At 37.5% G+C, this 17,651-nt stretch overlaps 1 protein-coding gene across 1 annotated transcript; it reads left to right on the forward strand.

The window, feature by feature from the left end:
* Positions 1 to 1,712: 1,712 nt before the first annotated feature.
* On the forward strand, positions 1,713 to 17,404 carry opn8b (opsin 8, group member b). The gene is made up of 4 exons (XM_051875095.1): positions 1,713 to 2,377; positions 5,269 to 5,562; positions 9,358 to 9,683; positions 13,948 to 17,404. Exons 1-4 carry the CDS (start codon positions 2,308 to 2,310, stop codon positions 14,326 to 14,328), a joined length of 1,071 nt encoding a protein of 356 aa, XP_051731055.1. The 5' UTR covers positions 1,713 to 2,307; the 3' UTR covers positions 14,329 to 17,404.
* The last annotated feature ends 247 nt before the right edge of the window (positions 17,405 to 17,651 follow it).

The raw sequence follows: 17,651 nt of genomic DNA on the forward strand, positions 1-17,651 counted from the left end.
CGAGGGAACGACTTAGTAAAGCGTGCGCACAATTTAGCCTACTATTTCTTCCCTGCATGTCATGTGCGGGGCTCCATAACGGTAGCTATAAAAATGAGGAAATAAACCTTATGAAAGTAACGTGACCCTTCAAATAAATATTATATATTGATTACATCGTTACACCAGTAGGTGGCGACAAGTGTATTTGCCGTTGAATCATTAAATTCAAGAGATTCGTTCAAATATCTGATTCATCCAGTAGCCTAATAAAGTGAAGTTATGATTCTTTTTTTTTTTAATAATTCATTTAAATTAATTAGGCTAGATATTTTTAAATAGACTGAAGCAATTAACATGTTATTTTGTTTGGATGTCTGTTCAGAACACACCACACCATGGGTGTAAAAATATATATTTACCATATATTTACCACCAAAATCTTTACCATGGTTCAAACAGCATACAAAGCATATAAAAACAATTGAAGTTTTATGACTCCGCTACATTAGCCTAGTATCAAATCAGGCAAATGCGTTGAATAGCCTACGTTTAAATACGTTTAATTAATCTCACCCATTAACTTCAATGGCCAAAAATATAACTTTTCACAGGTTTGTGAGCATACCTGAAAGTGATGCACGAAATTCATCTCAATTTTTTTCATATTCGCTTCTCAGCAACAGACTGCTGTTTTCTCTTCCTGGCAACATGAGGTGGGGGCGGGGCGGATACATTAAAGGGTTAGTTCACCCAAAAATTAAAATAATGTCATTAATTACTCACCCTCATGTCGTTCCACACCCGTAAGGCCTTCATTCATCTTCGGAACACAAATTAAGATATTTTTTATTAAATCCGATGGCTCAGTGAGGTTTGCATTCAAAGCAAAGACATTTCCTCTCTCAAGATCCATAAAGGTACTAAAAACATATTTAAAACAGTTCATGTGACTGTGAGTTCAGTGGTTCTACCTTAATATTATAAAGTGACGAGAATACTTTTTGTGCGCCAAAACAACAATAACGATTTTCAACAATATAGTGATGGCCGAATTCAAAACACTGCTTAGGAGCTTTACGAATTGAATCAGTGACTCGGATATCCTATCAAACAGCTAAACTGCTGAAATCACGTGACTTTGGCGCTCCGAGTCACTGATTCGATTCGTAAAGCTCCGAAGCAGTGTTTTGAAATCGGCCCATCACTATATTGTTGAAAAGTCGTTATTTTGTTTTTTTAGCGCACAAAAAGTACTTGTTGCTTTATAATATTAAGGTAGAACCACTGAACTCACATGAACTGTTTTAAATATGTTTTTAGTACCTTTATGGATCTTGAGAGAGGAAATGTCATTGCTTTGAATGCAGGCCTCACTGAGCCATCGGATTTAATCAAAATATCTTAATTTGTGTTCCGAAGATGAATGAATGTCTTACGGGTGTAGAACGACATGAGGGTGAGTAATAAATTACATTATTTTCATTTTTGGGTGAACTAACCCTTTATGGCGTGCAGCGCAGTGTTGCCAAGTCCGCGGTTCTCCCGCGGAATTGAGCTACTTTTACACCGTTGCCGCGAGTCGTTTTTCATATCTGCGGATTGAAGCGACCCCACATAACATGATATTTAGCCTCTGGAATGCGAATTTACTACTGGAACCCCTCCAAAAACAAAAAATCGGATTTCCCCCGATAAAAATCCCACATGAAACGTGATTGGGCTAGTTTTGAGCAATTTGCGCGTTCACTGTAAAATGCATTTTTTAAATGTTTATGTTGATATTAATATAGAATAAAAGTGTTTTGTTTTTTTTAGCAACAGAGATTAGATGAGTCTGTCTGTCTATTTATTTATGTATATTAACCCTTCTTAAAAGTTTCAAAAACATCTATCTATCTAGGCTATCTGTCTATCTGGACTAAGTGTGGTCCAGTCATTATGAAGCCCCTCCCGTTGCCTGTTGAGGACTTGACTGAAGTGGACCCTTGTAGAGATGTGACGCGTTGCAGTTCAGACGCGCTGGATTGAGGGTTTCCACCGCGCACCAGTAACCGTTCATGGCGTGTTCTTCTGTTTTACAAGTTATTGAGCAAAGACAACTGCATCGCTTCATTCTCTCGGTCTGTTAGTGAGGTGGCGGCTTCATTTAATCTAAATCTTTATCCCTCTTGGACAATACATGTTTCTGACACATGATAGCAATGTGGATGCTGCGCGTATATTTTCTGTAACTTTTTCTAAATTGCACTCATCCATGTCGAGCGCGTTCATTTCTGGGAATTAACATAATCTCGTCCCGCTGAAGAGCACACCTCGCTTGTTCTCATGGATATCTATTCGTCTAAACTATCACCCGCAGTGGATTATGGAGTTGGTGCGTTCCTGCTGCTCATTGGTAAGATTGACTTTCTGGATCTCCAACTTTTTTAATAACCGATTCTGGTGCGAGTCCGCTTGTTTCCAAACGGATTACTGAAATTCACTGCTTACATAACTGACTCAAAATGGATTTGTTATTCTGAAAACGTAGTGTTTTATTGAGAAGATTATCAATCGATGCTTTGGTACTTTCATTCAGGAGAAACCGGGGTTAGTTGTCACACGCGAGTAGTTCTCATGAGAGTTAAATATATCTCAGCAACTACAATGTTTTTAAACAACTAGTTCAACTACACATTTGCCTTTTTTTTCTCTAGTATTGGCTTTGTTGTCAAACAGCATTATTAAAGTAGCATAATTTTTGTGAATTGTGTACTAAACCACCAAAATCACCACACTTGTTGGGTATACAAGTACAAATAATTAAAAATCACACTGTACATTTAGTCAAGAATCAACTATATTACAAAGGCAGATTTATTAGGGAGTTTTTACATGAATGTCAAATTAATGTTTATTTTAAGTACTAATCTAAATCTTATCCAAATGTATGCATTTTTAACTAATTATTTATTGTCCAAAACAATGGATATAGTGATATTTTTGTATGTTAAATTTACATTTTTTGCTCTTTTATATTTTCTTGTATAGGCTTGTGCAGGTTCCATTGTGACAACATGCCCCGATATATGGTGTGTTCAATGAACTTTCTTTTTCTCCCTCAGCAATAATGGTTGTTCAATAGCTCTTTTCTTGTGGCTGAGACTTCAAAGTATGTTTCTATGCAGAAATTGACTAAATATTTGCTATAAAAAGTGTAACTAGCCCCAGTCTCGCCTATTTGTGAACCGATAAATGCCTGCATCCTCTCCTTCTCTCCCATCTTTTGCCATCAACATCATTTAATTCACTCATTTAGTATTTACATAGAAAATCTGAGAGTCATGTCATGAATTTCGAGAGGCAAGAAAAAATTAATCAATTATGAAATTACTTCAATTTCAGCGGTAAAGCAGCTCTACAGAAGACTGTCATCAGCTCAATTTAATGTCGATTCAAATTAGTTTAGTAACAGTGTTATTGCTGCAAAGTTAATCAGTTATGACATCAATTCAGCTATAAAACAGCTCTGCAGGCAATAGTATCATTATTCATTATTCAATTTAGTTCAATGCTAATTTAATTCTCAATTACAAGATAGCAGATTTGACTGTCAGGTCTTCAAGGCAGATTAAATTTGCCTAACACTCAAGTCTTGAGTCTTTTAGTTTTCTATGCCTCAAAGTCCACACGCTTCAGAAAATTGCGTTGTAAATGTCATGATATATAGAAATCCAGGTGCTTTCACACTGATTGGGCTGCTTTGAGAAATGCCTGTGGATGTTGACGCAGTAGTTTTGCCTCATGTCATTTTAGGTCTTTGCAACTGGGGACATTTAATCTCCTCAAAACATGTCACAGCAAACTGCAGGTGTTTCGTAAATCCTTGATGCAACTGGCAGAGGAAGCATTGAACCTATTGACAAGCTGATGGCTTAATTTACCCATAAGGCTCTGTTGAAAGAAGGACCTCTGTTCTGTTCCCTGGACAGACTGTTTGTTCCCTGCACAGGAAGCTGTTGTTAATTTTGCTGGAGCAGATATAGATATTCTGTTTTTTCGCTGCAGGGAGATCTATTGTTTTATCCTAGAGTCTTGCGTGAAATTCTTTTAAAAGTATGACTACAGATGGCTCGTATTAAATGTAATCCACATACTCAGCGGTCAACCTGGATGTAGGATTTCACTAGCACAGCACAGATCAGACCTGATAATGCTAGTAAAATGTAACATTCAGTAACTTAAAATAGTGTATCTTTCATTTAGTCATGTAAGCTGATACAGTATGTGGGTTTCAGTGCAGCTTCAAAGGGCTCTACATGATTCCAGACGAGGAATAAGGGTCTTATCTAGTGAAACAATTGGTCATTTTCTTTAAAAAAAAAAAACATGATATACTTTTTAACCACAAATGCTCGACTTGCACTGTTCTGCGATGCGGCACGCATTACATAATCACGTTGGAAAGGTCACGTGTGATGTAGGCGGAAGTAGGTTACCGCGGTAGGGCGAAAAACTCTCATCTCAACATCTCATTTTCTCCTCCAACTTCAAAATTGTCAGACATCGTTGTTTTACCTTTTTTTTTGTAAAGGGCGTTTGACTTAGTCTTTGCACGTTCGCTTTGTAAATACTTCTGCCTACGTCACGCATGACCTTTCCAGCATGATTACGTAATGCGTGACGCATCACAGAACAATGCAAGATGAGCATTTGTGGTTAAAAAGTATATCATTTTTATTTATTTTTTTAGAAAATGGCCAATCATTTCACTAGATAAAGACGTCTGGGATCGTGTAGAGCCCTGCACTGAAACTGCAATTTGGACCTTCAAACCATTGGAAGCCGTTGAAGCCCATTATATGGAGAAAAATCCTGGAATGTTTTCCTCAAAAACCATAATTTCTTTTCGACTGAAGAAAGAAAGACATAATCATCTTGGATGACATGGGGGTGAGAAAATTATCAGGAAATTTTAATTCTGAAGTGAACTAATCCTTTAAGACTGCCTTGAATGCAATAAAAGTTGTTTTGTATAAAGTGTCTGTCAAATGCATAAAGTAAATCCCAGTGTGAAACTGTACATGGCTGAAGGGCAAAACAAGAAGGTTATCAAAGAGTCAAGATGACATACTGTTGGTTGCTGAGATTAAGGAGGCAGAGACACAAAGAAAGGACACAAGAGGCTGTTTGAAGATGGAGATACGTAAGACTGCAGAAGAATTCATCTGGGATTTGGATATCATGTTGCTATATATACACCTAATTCTTTTTTATGTATTTCTCCCTGTTATCTTTCACATGCAGCAATTCTTTCCATTGTGGGAAATTTGATGGTTCTTGTGATGGCGTATAAGCGGTCAAACCACATGAAGCCCCCGGAGCTTCTAAGCGTGAATCTTGCTGTGACAGATCTGGGAGCGGCCGTCACAATGTACCCGCTGGCTGTAGCCTCAGCTTGGAACCACCATTGGATAGGGGGAGACGTCACCTGCGTGTACTACGGCCTAATGGGATTTTTCTTTGGAGCAGCTAGCATGATGACCCTGACAATTATGGCTATTGTTCGCTTCATCGTGTCATTAACGCTCCAATCACCCAGTGAGTTCCTCAGGGGTCTATCCTTAGACCTATTTCTATTCTGACTTCAGCATGGATTCCTAATGAGTTGTACAACCTCAGGGATCCTTAGATGAAGTTAAATTGCCTTTTCTTACCATGTTAATGTTCTGCTCAGAATGACAATGATGCATGTTTCAGAATCGTAGTAGTTCACATTTTTCATATATGTTAATCTGAGCTATTAAAACTCAGCTACAGATATTATTGAAGCCATTTCCCTCTGTTTTTGCCACAAAGTAGTCATGCGCTTTTTTGAAATGTGACATATCCATTCTAGTAACTTCTGCTTGGGGTCAGTTTGATCCTTGCAAAAGCATATTGCAGATTAACACAATAAAAGAAATCAAAGAATCTTAGAATTGCAGGCCTCTATAAGACTCAATATATATCTAAAATTTTCATGGAAGATGATTGATGCATGTTATCTGCTGACATTTTGTTTATAATCTGTTCACATAAGATTATAAAAAAAAAAAAATCCTGTAAATATCTTTAAGTATTAAATGAATATTCCAAGTTCAGTTCAATTTAACAGCATTTGAGATGATTATTTTTGAGATTATTACAATTTCCAATTAAAATCTGCGTTTCAGAGCTTCACTTACACTGGAATATAAATGTTACAGTATAGACACAAGACAAACAATATGTGATTTTATTTCGAAACTTTACTTTTTACTTTTATATCTTTTTCTCTGTAGAGTTATGTACAATTTTACAACTTTGTTGCCATGAAAACTTAACACCATAAACTGTAAAACCCTAAATGACTGTAAAAATGATTTAAACAGCTTTACACCTCAAATAATCCACAATTTTTGTAGTTGTGAGCTTCACATTTCTGCTTTTAAATTCTCCAGGAATTAGCCCCATTCACTTCCTCTACATTTTTGCTTTTATTTTTAAAGAAAAGAAGAAAAGTTGTTAAAGAAATTAACATTATTCCACAAATGCTGTCGAATGAGCTTAACTTGTAACAAACCTGGAGTATTCATTTGACCATACTTTACATGCTTTAAGGTCTCTAAGACCCAAACAGAATTAAATATATAAATTATACATCAAATATATAGTCTTGAATAAAAAGAGGGAGGGAGATTTAGTAGTAACCTATACAAACTTAAAAAAAAAAAATAGATAAATTATGATAAGTCTCAAGCATATTTAAATAATGAATATTTATTTCAGTTTTGATAACTTGACAAACTTCCCTCCTACAGTTTCAACAGTCCAGCAAAGAAAGCAAACGAGATCACTACTAAAAGAGCGTTTTTTCATCAGTACGATATAAAATGATATCTCACATCTGACATCCTCCAAATAGGGTGTAAACAGCCAATCATTTCTGATTTATTCCTCTATAACAGCAAAACAAGGTTTTGATATCCAGGAATGGTTTGACAGATGGAGTGATTTGATTTCCTCTCTGTTAAGGGTCATGTTCGCGCTGAGAGCTGCTGGGGAGTTCTGTTACTGTAGATAGTTGTCATTTACACACAAACTCAGCATGACAGTTCAGAGAGCTAACTTAATAGAGTTTTTTTTTTTTTTTTTGCCTGTCTCATGCCAGGAAGCAAACACTGAATTATTGAAAAGAAACTTGGCATGGGAAAAACTGCTGTGTAGAGAAATAAATGGATCTCTTTTTTGTGCAGACAAATCCTGATAAAAGAGCTAAAAGAGCTGAAAGAGATACAACCCCAGAATGTTGAGTTAAGCAACCACCCAGAACACTTTAACATCACAATGGCTAGTGTTGCATGAACAAGCACTACTCATGCTTTCATTAAATTAAACAATTCTAGACTAATCTGTTTGTGTTAGTTTAGTGGCAGATGTCATATTCGGCTTATTTGTGTATTTGTAATCTGGAAAACCGCACATTCCCCAGTTTTCTGGGAAAAGACTCAGTATGCACAGCTCTGTGTCTGTCTTAAATGAAGCATACATGAAGTATCAAACCACTCTCTCAGCCACAGATTAAGTTCAGGCACATCTAGACTAGGGACACGGTTGCCCATATTTTTGTGGAATTAAGTGTGCATTAAGCTTAATATGAGGGCAGTTATCCAGGTGAGCTTGTACAATTCCCCTTATATTAGTGTTCTTGGTGATGCTTGTAGGCAAAAGAATTCTACCGTCTACAGTACAGTATGCGTAAAAAGGTATTATGTTTATTAAGCAAGCCTGTAACCACCTATATCATAGATGGAATAGACAATTTACAGCCAATTCAGGCAATATTTAGAATCATATGTCACATGCGCTCACCAAATTTACTGAAGTTCTGAGTTTTTGTTTAGGAATTACAGGATTTTGGGTGCATTTAGCCATGCCCATTGTTAAAATGACCCTTTATAGCTATCTGAATGCCAAAGTTCAACTCTTTTTTTGATAATTATTGACCTAGAGAGTCCAGAGAATTGTGCTGCGGTGGTTTTATCAAGGTTTAGTGAGAAACCTAGGACTAGTTCGCGAAGTAGGTTTTTCAAATAATTTCAAATATTTAACGAACGATCCGATTGACACCAGTGGTCCTAGAGGCAAAGATATTCAGAATGAGGAGTTCTATCATATGGTATGAATATTGTGTGTATGCATGGAAACCCTCCCACCCCTTTAGAATTTCTCACAGGCCATTAGGGTTGCTCAAACTTCATTGGGGTTGACAGCGGCCATGTTTTCCAAGATCCGCAAAAGACCTCATAGACAATCATGGCACCTTGGACCGAGACACCGCATGCCAGTTTTCAAATCAATCAGACTGACTGTTGCGTAGCTATAGCCATTTTCTTTTCCATTTTATAGCACTACCAAGTGGCCAGTCGCCGTGTCATTTTTCACACAACCACAGACTGAGCCCGTACATAGCTGGACCAAGTTTGATGAGCTTATCTCATTCCATTCAAGAGTGATAGATGTTTTAGTAAAAATGCCCACTACGAACATTTAGGCGTCTCTTCATGGATGTGAATCGAAATGTCGACTTTTTTTTCAATGCTTATTGACAATCAGACTCCAGAGAATCTTTCTTCACTGGATTGGTTCTGATCAGGCGAAAAACCTAGGACTAGTTCATAAAATTATGTTTTTCAAAAAAATCCAAAATTTGTCGGGTGATGATCGAATTCAAGACGTGCGTTTTGTTCGTCTTGAGCCAAGGATTCCAATGAAACACTTGAGTCTACGAATAATGGTTCAGGAGTTATGAGCGATTTCACACTTATGTTCGCTGTAGCACCTATATACTTATCCTAATAAGTACAACAAGCTATCAGCGCCATGCACTTGAACCCCTAATTAAAATAAAATAAAATAATAAGTGGGACATACTGAATCATAGAAAACAGGATTTTTTTGTTCTTTTAAAACAAATGAATTCAATGTGGATTATCTGGCAAAATGCATACATTTATTAAAAATATATATGCATGAGCACAAAAATTATTGTTAAATTATTATATTATTTGCAAAATAGAGGGATTTAAATAAAATTTGAAATATTATTTACATTGTATTATATTTATATTTACTGTACCTAACACTGTAGCCTTAACCAACCCATATAGGTTCATTCAATTGCTGAAGATACACAAAAACATGGCCACTTCACGAGCAAACTGGAAGTTCATTACAGGGGCAGGCAATTGCGACAGTGAAAAAGCAGCTTAAAAATCACAGGATGAAAATGGTCAAATAGAACTAAATGATACATAGAAGAAAAAAAAGGCTTTTTTCATTTAGATCCCCTTTTCTGTCTGTCTCTGTCCATAGAAGAGAAAATCAGCAAAAGGAACGCACAAATCCTTGTGGTAACCACATGGCTGTACGCGCTACTCTGGGCTATATTTCCTCTGATTGGATGGGGAAAATACGGCCCAGAGCCTTTCGGCCTGTCCTGTACTCTGGCCTGGAGGGACATGAAGGAACACAACCAGTCTTTTGTCATCACCATCTTCCTCATGAACCTCATCTTCCCAGCCATCATCATCATGTCGTGCTACTCTGGTATCGCTCTGAAACTATACGTCACCTACAAGTCTATGGATGACAACAACCACATACCCAACATGATAAAGATGCAGCGGCGGCTCATGGTGGTGAGTGTGATTTACAGCATGTATCAGCTGCTATTATGAAATATAAGATATGCAAATTAAGCTTTCATCTGAACGTGATATGAAACCCAAGAGCATCAGAGGCTTTCCTGCTGTTATCTGAATAACTTCAGGGCCGTTCACACAGGATGTGTACAAAACAGCAGACAAATGCAGACGCAATTTTCAAAGTTAATCTATTTTAACTAATGTAGTTTAGGTCACAGTAGTCAGATATCAATTGGACAGTTCATGTTATTTAAAGGGATAGTTCACCCAAAAATGAAAATTCTGTCATCACTTACTCACCCTCAGGTTGTTCCAAACCTGTACAAATTTCTATCTTCTGCTGAACACAAAGGAAGATATTTTGAAGAATGTGGGAAACTGAACAGTTTTGGGGCACCATTGACTTCCATAGTATTTTTTTTTTTTTACTATGGAAGTCAATGGTGCCCCAAAGCAGCCTAGTTACAAACTTTCTTCAAAATATCTTAATTTGTGTTCAACAGAACAAAGAAATTTATACAGGTTTGGAACAACTTGAGGGGGAGTAAATGATGACAGAATTTTCGAATTTTCATTTTTGGGTAAACTATCCCTTTAAGTCACAGTGGCCAGAAATCAATTGGACATTTCTCCAATTGACACACACACACACACACACACGCACGCACGCACATATATATATATATATATATATATATATATACACACAGGTGCTGGTCATATAATTAGAATATCATCAAAAAGTTGATTTATTTCACTAATTCCATTCAAAAAGTGAAACTTGTATATTATATTCATTCATTACACACAGACTGATATATTTCAAATGTTTATTTCTTTTCATTTTGATGATTATAACTGACAACTAAGGAAAATCCCAAATTCAGTATCTCAGAAAATTAGAATATTACTTAAGACCAATACAAAGAAAGGATTTTTAGAAATCTTGGCCAACTGAAAAGTATGAACATGAAAAGTATGAGCATGTACAGCACTCAATACTTAGTTATGGCTCCTTTTGCCTGAATTACTGCAGCAATGCGGCGCGGCATGGAGTCGATCAGTCTGTGGCACTGCTCAGGTGTTATAAGAGCCCAGGTTGCTCTGATAGTGGCCTTCAGCTCTTCTGCATTGTTGGGTCTGGCATATCGCATCTTCCTCTTCACAATACCCCATAGATTTTCTATGGGGTTAAGGTCAGGCGAGTTTGCTGGCCAATTAAGAACAGGGATACCATGGTCCTTAAACCAGGTACTGGTAGCTTTGGCACTGTGTGCAGGTGCCAAGTCCTGTTGGAAAATGAAATCTGCATCTCCATAAAGTTGGTCAGCAGCAGGAAGCATGAAGTGCTCTAAAACTTCCTGGTATACGGCTGCGTTGACCTTGGACCTCAGAAAACACAGTGGACCAACACCAGCAGATGACATGGCACCCCAAACCATCACTGACCGTGGAAACTTTACACTGGACTTCAAGCAACGTGGATTGTGTGCCTCTCCTCTCTTCCTCCAGACTCTGGGACCCTGATTTCCAAATGAAAATGCAAAATTTACTTTTATCAGAGAACATAACTTTGGACCACTCAGCAGCAGTCCAGTCCTTTTTGTCTTTAGCCCAGGCGAGACGCTTCTGACGCAGTCTGTTGTTCAAGAGTGTCTTGACACAAGGAATGAAACCCATGTCTTGCATACGTCTGTGCATAGTGGTTCTTGAAGCACTGACTCCAGCTGCAGTCCACTCTTTGTGAATCTCCCCCACATTTTTGAATGGGTTTTGTTTCACAATCCTCTCCAGGGTGTGGTTATCCCTATTGCTTGTACACTTTTTTCTACCACATCTTTTCCTTCCCTTCGCCTCTCTATTAATGCGCTTGGACACAGAGCTCTGTGAACAAACAGCCTCTTTTGCAATGACCTTTTGTGTCTTGCCCTCCTTGTGCAAGGTGTCAATGGTCGTCTTTTGGACAACTGTCAAGTCAGCAGTCTTCCCCATGATTGTGTAGCCTACAGAACTAGACTGAGAGACCATTTAAAGGCCTTTGCAGGTGTTTTGAGTTAATTAGCTGATTAGAGTGTGGCACCAGGTGTCTTCAATATTGAACCTTTTCACAATATTCTAATTTTCTGAGATACTGAATTTGGGATTTTCCTTAGTTGTCAGTTATAATCATCAAAATGAAAAGAAATAAACATTTGAAATATTTCAGTCTGTGTGTAATGAATGAATATAATATACAAGTTTCACTTTTTGAATGGAATTAGTGAAATAAATCAACTTTTTGATGATATTCTAATTATATGACCAGCACCTGTATATATATATATATACACACATACATATAACATTTTTATTACTTAAAATAAAATAAAATAAAATAAAATATAAATAAACATTTTATTTCAGCTAGTAAACAAGGCAACATTTCTCATTTTGGTTTAGTTTTAATACATTTTTGAAGTACTAAAATAAAATAAAAACTAAAAAACTAAAACCTTAATAAAAACTATATAGACATTTTAAAAAATAATAATAAAAATGACAAAAACTACAGAAAATTGCTAAAACTTAAACTAAAATTAAAATAAAATCTAATTCTAATATTTTAAAGACAAAATATTAACAAAAACTATAATAGTGATACTAAAATAAGACTGTTGTGCACACTGATGAGAGTTCCTGTGAACAGTGTAAAAAACAAATTTTAGTTTGTTCTGCTCTCAAAGCTGTCGTATGGCTTCAGAAGAGTTAGAATATAGGTGAATCAGTTGTATGGACTACTTTATAGCTTGACTGCTTCCCTTGTCTGTTGTCAGTGTATGGAAAAGGGAAGCCTTGATAAGCAGAAGAAAAATTAATACTGTATATGGGGTTCAAACAGGCAACCTTTCAGTTACCAATCCTTACATCACACAACTCTTGATTTACAGCAATGTCAACCTGAATAGAATGATGCTGAAGGATACATCTCCCTGTAGAATGAATTGGATTTTTCATAACAGATGAACATAACTCATTCAAAATTGAGCTCTATTCATCCCTAATGCCCTTGAGCTTTCGAAAGCAACAGTTTTTCCAAAAAACTGTAAATTATTAAATTATCACTGGCTTTCTTTTCCCATGTTCTTATTTGTGAATGTTCTTCCCACATGAGACCATGAAGATCATGACCATGACCTGAAGATTGTTTATAGACACATATAGCATTCATATTTTGCGCTGTAAAATGTAGTTCCATGTCGGCCCTATCTGAATTAGCCCCAATATGGACCCTAAATGGGATTGTCAATGGATTCCATGTCGGCCCTATCTGAATTAGCCCCAGTATGGACCCTAAATGGGATTGTCAATGGATTCCATGTCGGCCCTATCTGAATTAGCCCCAGTATGGACCCTGAATGGGCTTGTCAATGGGTTTCATGTCGGCCCTATCTGAATTAGCCCCAATATGGACCCTAAATGGGATTGTCAATGGGTTCCATGTCGGCCCTATCTGAATTAGCCCCAGTATGGACCCTGAATGGGCTTGTCAATGGGTTCCATGTCGGCCCTATCTGAATTAGCCCCAGTATGGACCCTAAATGGGATTGTCAATGGGTTCCATGTCGGCCCTATCTGAATTAGCCCCAGTATGGACCCTAAATGGGATTGTCAATGGGTTCCATGTCGGCCCTATCTGAATTAGCCCCAGTATGGACCCTAAATGGGATTGTCAATGGGTTCCATGTCGGCCCTATCTGAATTAGCCCCAGTATGGACCCTGAATGGGCTTGTCAATGGGTTCCATGTCGGCCCTATCTGAATTAGCCCCAGTATGGACCCTAAATGGGTTTGTCAATGGGTTCCATGTCGGCCCTATCTGAATTAGCCCCAGTATGGACCCTAAATGGGTTTGTCTATGGGTTCCATGTCGGCCCTATCTGAATTAGCCCCAGTATGGACCCTAAATGGGCTTGTCAATGGGTTCCATGTCGGCCCTATCTGAATTAGCCCCAGTATGGACCCTGAATGGGTTTGTCAATGGGTTCCATGTCGGCCCTATCTGAATTAGCCCCAGCATGGACCCTAAATGGGATTGTCAATGGGTTCTATGTCGGCCCTCTCCAAATTAGTCCATACTGGGTCAATATGGAACCCATGGACAAACCCATGTAGGGCCATATCTCGAGCCCATATCATGCCTACATTGGCCCCACCATGTAATGTTGGCCAGGAATAAACATCAAAACAGATCTCAATGTGTTATTCTTTGTTTTTACAGATCGCTGTGTTGATCAGCATTGGGTTTGTCGGCAGCTGGGCACCATATGGCATCGTTAGCCTGTGGTCCATCTACCGGCCTGATGATTCAATCCCCCCTGAGGTCAGCATGCTACCTTGTCTGTTCGCCAAGACGTCCACTGTATACAACCCGTTTATCTACTATATCTTCAGCAAGACCTTCAAACGAGAAGTCAACCAGTTGGGCCACCTCTGTGGAAGATCCAACATCTGCTGTACATCCGATGCCAAAAACAGCCCGGAGAATACTATCTACCTGGTGTGCGCTGCGAACAAGTCCAAACCTGAAGCAGTGGAGCAATCATTAGAGAAGTGCAGGGAGAATGAGACTCAACTGATGACGAATCAGCAAGATCTGTGATTTGCACTCTTATGAGTGAATCTGTACAAAACATTGGTTGGCGTAAATTTCTATCTATTATGCCTGGTTAAAATTACCATGAAATCAAAATGGACAATTCTTGTTTTTTTTGTTTTTTATGGAATATTGCAATATTTATTATAAATGATTTTTCTGTGCACATCATTATTGTATTTTTTTAATTCATGTGCTCTTGTAATCTTCAATCAAAATAACTTCTCCTCCCTCTTGCAGCGACATCTCTTCTCTGATGATGCATGTATCGGTGTGAGAACAGGACAAGCTGTGACTTGAGATCCACCAATAGCAAACCCCAGCCATCCAATCAATTCCCCATGCTGAAAATCAAGTCCTGCCCTAAATTCTCAGATATACTCAGATATACATTACATAGGGACATGGAGTGGTCCATGTACTTTTAAATGAACTTTTGTGTATTTTTTTTATTCCACAAGCTGCAATACCAATACATATCATCACTATGTATGGCATAGCGCATTACTGTGTGCAACCGTATTAGCAAGGGGTTTAGGTGTTATGTGATGGCTTTATAAAAAGGGCATTTTGTTGACATATCATATACAGTCTGTAGTTTCAGCATGCTAAGTACACTCAAGTAGATTTCAAGACAAATGATGTTTCATTCTAATAGTTCACCCAAAAATGAAAATCCAATCATTATTTACTCACCCTCATGCCGTTCCAGACCTGTTTGACTTTCTTCTGTGGATCAGTTTAAAGGATTTGTTCACTTCAGAATTAAAATTCCTGATAATTTACTCACCCCCATGTCATCCAAGATGTTCATGTCTTTCTTTCTTCAGTCAAAAAGAAATGAAGGTTTCTGAGGAAAACATTCCAGGATATTTCTCCATATAGTGGACTTCACTGGGGTACAACGGGTTGAAGGTCCAAATTGCAGTTTCAGTGCAGCTTCAAAGGGTTCTGCATGATGAAGAATAAGGGTCTTATCTAGTGAATCGATCGGTAATTTGCCAAACTCCATAAAGTACAAGAAAGCAAGTATCATAAAACTAGCTGAAATATGACCCATGTGCTATACTCCAAGTCTTCTATAGTAATACAGTAGTGTTGTATCAGGAACAGACTGAAATTTACATAATTTAAGACTTGCAAAATCTCATTTGCAGTCATGTTTTCGTCCACATGACATGAGAAAACCAATTAGTCAATGGTGTCAGGGTTTTAAACCTAGCGATAATAGAGTATTGCAGGGATGATGTATTTTTGTAGGCCAAAACCCGGAAACAAGTTAGCATTTTAGCACTCATGGTTCCATCTTCCTGAAATCAAAGGGTTTTTTGAATAGGTTTTTGGTTAATCGTCAAACTAATCCATATGTATTGAGCAGTTTAGTCCAATTTTTTTGAAGAGACACAACTGCTTTATTTGATGAACAGTTTGAATTTAGGCTTTTATTATAAACATTCATCAACACACATCAGTTGTGGTAAACAGATGCTCAAGCATTTTCACTTGACGTGCGAGAACCAATGAGGTTAATTCTCATGTGTTACGCAGCACGTTTGAGCTTCTAGAAGAGGTTTGTTCTTGTGTGTCAAGCAGGTTCCATTGAGCTTCTGTTCATGTTCGCTGATCAATGTTTATATGTAAATAAAAGCATAAGTCTCTTCAGAAAATTTGGACTAAGCCACTTAATTCATATGGGTTAGTTTTACAATCTCTTTATAAACTTTTTGAAGCATCAAAGTGGTAGTTGTGTAGCTGTCTATGGAGGGACAGAAAGCTCTTAGATTTGATCAAAAAGATCTTCATTTGTGTTCCGAAGATGAACGAAAGTCTTACGGGTCTGGAACGACATGAGGGTGAGTAATTAATGACAGAATTTTTAATTTTTTGGATGAGCTATCCCTTTAAAAGAACCATTGTTTTTTTCTTAGTGAAAATAATATTTTAATAGTCTCAAGAACCTTTTTCCACTCTAAAGAAACTTTTGTGCAATGGAAAGATTCCATGGATGTTAAATGTTCTTCATGGAACCACTGATGCCAATAAAAAAAACATTCTTTTTGAGAATGCTGGATCAACATCTTTGTTGATCCTGGAACAACATTCCAAGCAACCAATCAGATTTGAGGGACAAATTTAAAGTTTATGCTTATAATCAGGATTAGACGCTTCCACATCAGTGTTATTCACCTATCGTTTCCCTCTAATTTTAGGGAGACGTTATGGGTAGGTTTAGGTTTAGGGGTAGGGGTATAGTTAAGACTAAATTTTCAGACACAAATGTTGTTCCAGGATCAACAAAATATGTTGATCCAGGGACATGTCTTGGCAAAATCATATATTGGCCCATATTTATTTTCAGTGTTTCTGCATCATCCTCATTCTGTCATGTTAGATGAAAACGTGTTGAATTGTTATTTAAACCTGTTTGATTGATTTTGGTGGCAAGTTTTGAAAGCTGTTGAAACACAGCAACTAAACCGTCCTCAGGAAAGACCAAAAAACCCATCGAGTCAAAGAACATGTGGAGGCTTTGATTCTTTCACTTGAATAACTCCACTGTGGCCATAACTGGGTTGTTTGTATCTTGAGATGTCGTATGAGACTGCAGTCATTTATATCATCAGTGGGAAAGAACAGACACTTTGTTGTAGAATATGCAGGTTGTTTCCCACCATTGATAAGTGCCATTGATGAGGCAGGCTGAAGCACATGATATCCTGTTATCAAAAGATGTTTTCATTTAGTTAAACACTTGAGGAGGAACATAAAAATATTTTAAAAGAAAATATATTGAAAAAAAAAAATTGACAATGGGAAGAAACATAAAAATATTTATTAATTAAAATTTATATAAAGACCCCCTGTGGTGAAAATCAAGTTTTTAATGTTGTTTACATGTCTATGTGGTGTTTTTAATATGCTTTAAGGGGTTAGTTCACCCAAAAATGAAAATAATGTCATTCATTACTCACCCTAATGTCGTTCCACACCCGTAAGACCTTCGTTGATCTTCGGAACACTCAGTGAGGCCTGCATAGCCAGCAATGACAGCAATGACATTTCCTCTCTCAAGATCCATTAATGTACTAAAAACATATTTAAATCAGTTCACGTGAGTACAGTGGTTCAATATTAATATTATAAAGCGACAAGAATATTTTTGATGCGCCAAAAAAACCAAAATAACGACTTATTTAGTGATAGGCCGATTTCAAAACACTGCTTCATGAAGCTTCGGAGCGTTATGAATCAGTGTGTCGAATCATGATTCGGATCACGTATCAAACCGCCAAACTGCTGAAATCACGTGACTTTGGCACTCCGAACCG

This window comes from Ctenopharyngodon idella, chromosome 20 (genome assembly GCF_019924925.1).
Source record: "Ctenopharyngodon idella isolate HZGC_01 chromosome 20, HZGC01, whole genome shotgun sequence".
Taxonomy (NCBI): domain Eukaryota; kingdom Metazoa; phylum Chordata; class Actinopteri; order Cypriniformes; family Xenocyprididae; genus Ctenopharyngodon; species Ctenopharyngodon idella.

Coding starts and splice junctions, on each gene's coding strand:
- opn8b (XM_051875095.1), top strand. CDS start 2,308: ATGGATATCTATTCGTCTAAACTATCACCCGCAGTGGATTATGGAGTT. Junction 2,378..5,268: donor TGCGTTCCTGCTGCTCATTG/GTAAGATTGACT, acceptor TTTCACATGCAG/CAATTCTTTCCATTGTGGGA. Junction 9,684..13,947: donor TGCAGCGGCGGCTCATGGTG/GTGAGTGTGATT, acceptor TTGTTTTTACAG/ATCGCTGTGTTGATCAGCAT.